General features: G+C 46.9%; 1 gene segment (V, D, J or C); it reads right to left on the bottom strand.

Moving 5' to 3' along the window:
* The window catches only part of LOC116546669, a gene marked incomplete at its 5' end in the record, with an annotated part of 3,526 nt that extends 2,727 nt beyond the window's left edge, over positions 1 to 799 (bottom strand). The window contains 1 exon segment of the V gene segment in view: positions 399 to 799. Coding sequence covers positions 399 to 799 — 401 coding nt within the window.
* Between the last annotated feature and the right edge of the window lie 377 nt (positions 800 to 1,176).

The raw sequence follows: 1,176 nt of genomic DNA, 5'->3' as shown, positions 1-1,176 counted from the left end.
TATGTGGAACATGCATTTTGTTATTATCAAATGTCTTTAAATAATTGACACAATATTTTAACCTGTCTTATTAGTATTAATTACATATATCATGTGTAGAATCATAACCTGTAACAACCTGTAGTGAAATAAGAATATTTGAGAGCACATGTACTAAGTTAAATATATTCTCGATGTTTAAAATTATTAAAACGTAAATACCAATGATAATAAATACATATTAAATAACAGTATAAAAAAATAACAACCTGCAAGACTCCAGAGTTCTGACTTCTCCAGCTGAGGAGAAAGGAAACCTCCCCCTGCACCTGCTCCTGGGACCTGCCCCGACCTCAGTGGTCCCGAGCGCCCCCTGGTGGCCGCGCGCGCCCCCGCAGGAGGTTTGTGTCCGGGCTCACACGGGCCTCCCCTCACTGTGTCTCGCACAGTAATACACGGCCGTGTCCTCGGCTCTCAGGCTGCTCATCTGCAGATACAGCGAGTTCTTGGCGTTGTCTCTGGAGATGGTGAATCGGCCCTTCACGGAGTCTGCGTAGTATGTGCTACCCCCATTATAACTAATGAGTGAGACCCACTCCAGACCCTTCCCTGGAGCCTGGCGGACCCAGTGCATGCCATAGCTGCTGAAGGTGAATCCAGAGGCCGCACAGGAGAGTCTCAGGGACCCCCCAGGCTGGACCAAGCCTCCCCCAGACTCCACCAGCTGCACCTCACACTGGACAACTGCAAACACAGAGACATCCTGGTCAGAAACTGCACGGAGTAGACGAGGATGTCCTGGGGGCCAGTGGTAGTAATCCTATCATTCAGGAAAACGCAATTTCACATGATGTAATTGTGGCTTGATAATCATTTAGCAGTCGTCATCTTATCTCATTTTTGCATATTTGCACACTGTATTTTCCCTTATATATTTCTGAAGTCCCTTGGCCTGTCTGATTGAGTGAGGTCTCTTTCCTCGACGCTGTGAGGGTATGATGTCATCACTGACAGGTGCAGTCCTGGATGTGCACGCAGTTTCCATGGAAACGCTGTCATTTGGTGGAGTTGCCTTTGAGAGCCTAGTTACCTGAGTTTCCTGCTTGACCGTTGGTGCCTCTTAGCATACCACCTAGATGTTAAGCTCTGATCATTTCTGACATAGTGACGCTGTTTTGTAACATAAATTGATCAGCA

This window comes from Sapajus apella, unplaced genomic scaffold (assembly GCF_009761245.1).
Source record: "Sapajus apella isolate SASKATOON/1434 unplaced genomic scaffold, GSC_monkey_1.0 scaffold1206, whole genome shotgun sequence".
Classification (NCBI taxonomy): Eukaryota; Metazoa; Chordata; class Mammalia; order Primates; family Cebidae; genus Sapajus; species Sapajus apella.
The sequence above is the reverse complement of the archived record's forward strand: the minus strand, read 5'-3'. Positions and strand labels throughout refer to the sequence as shown.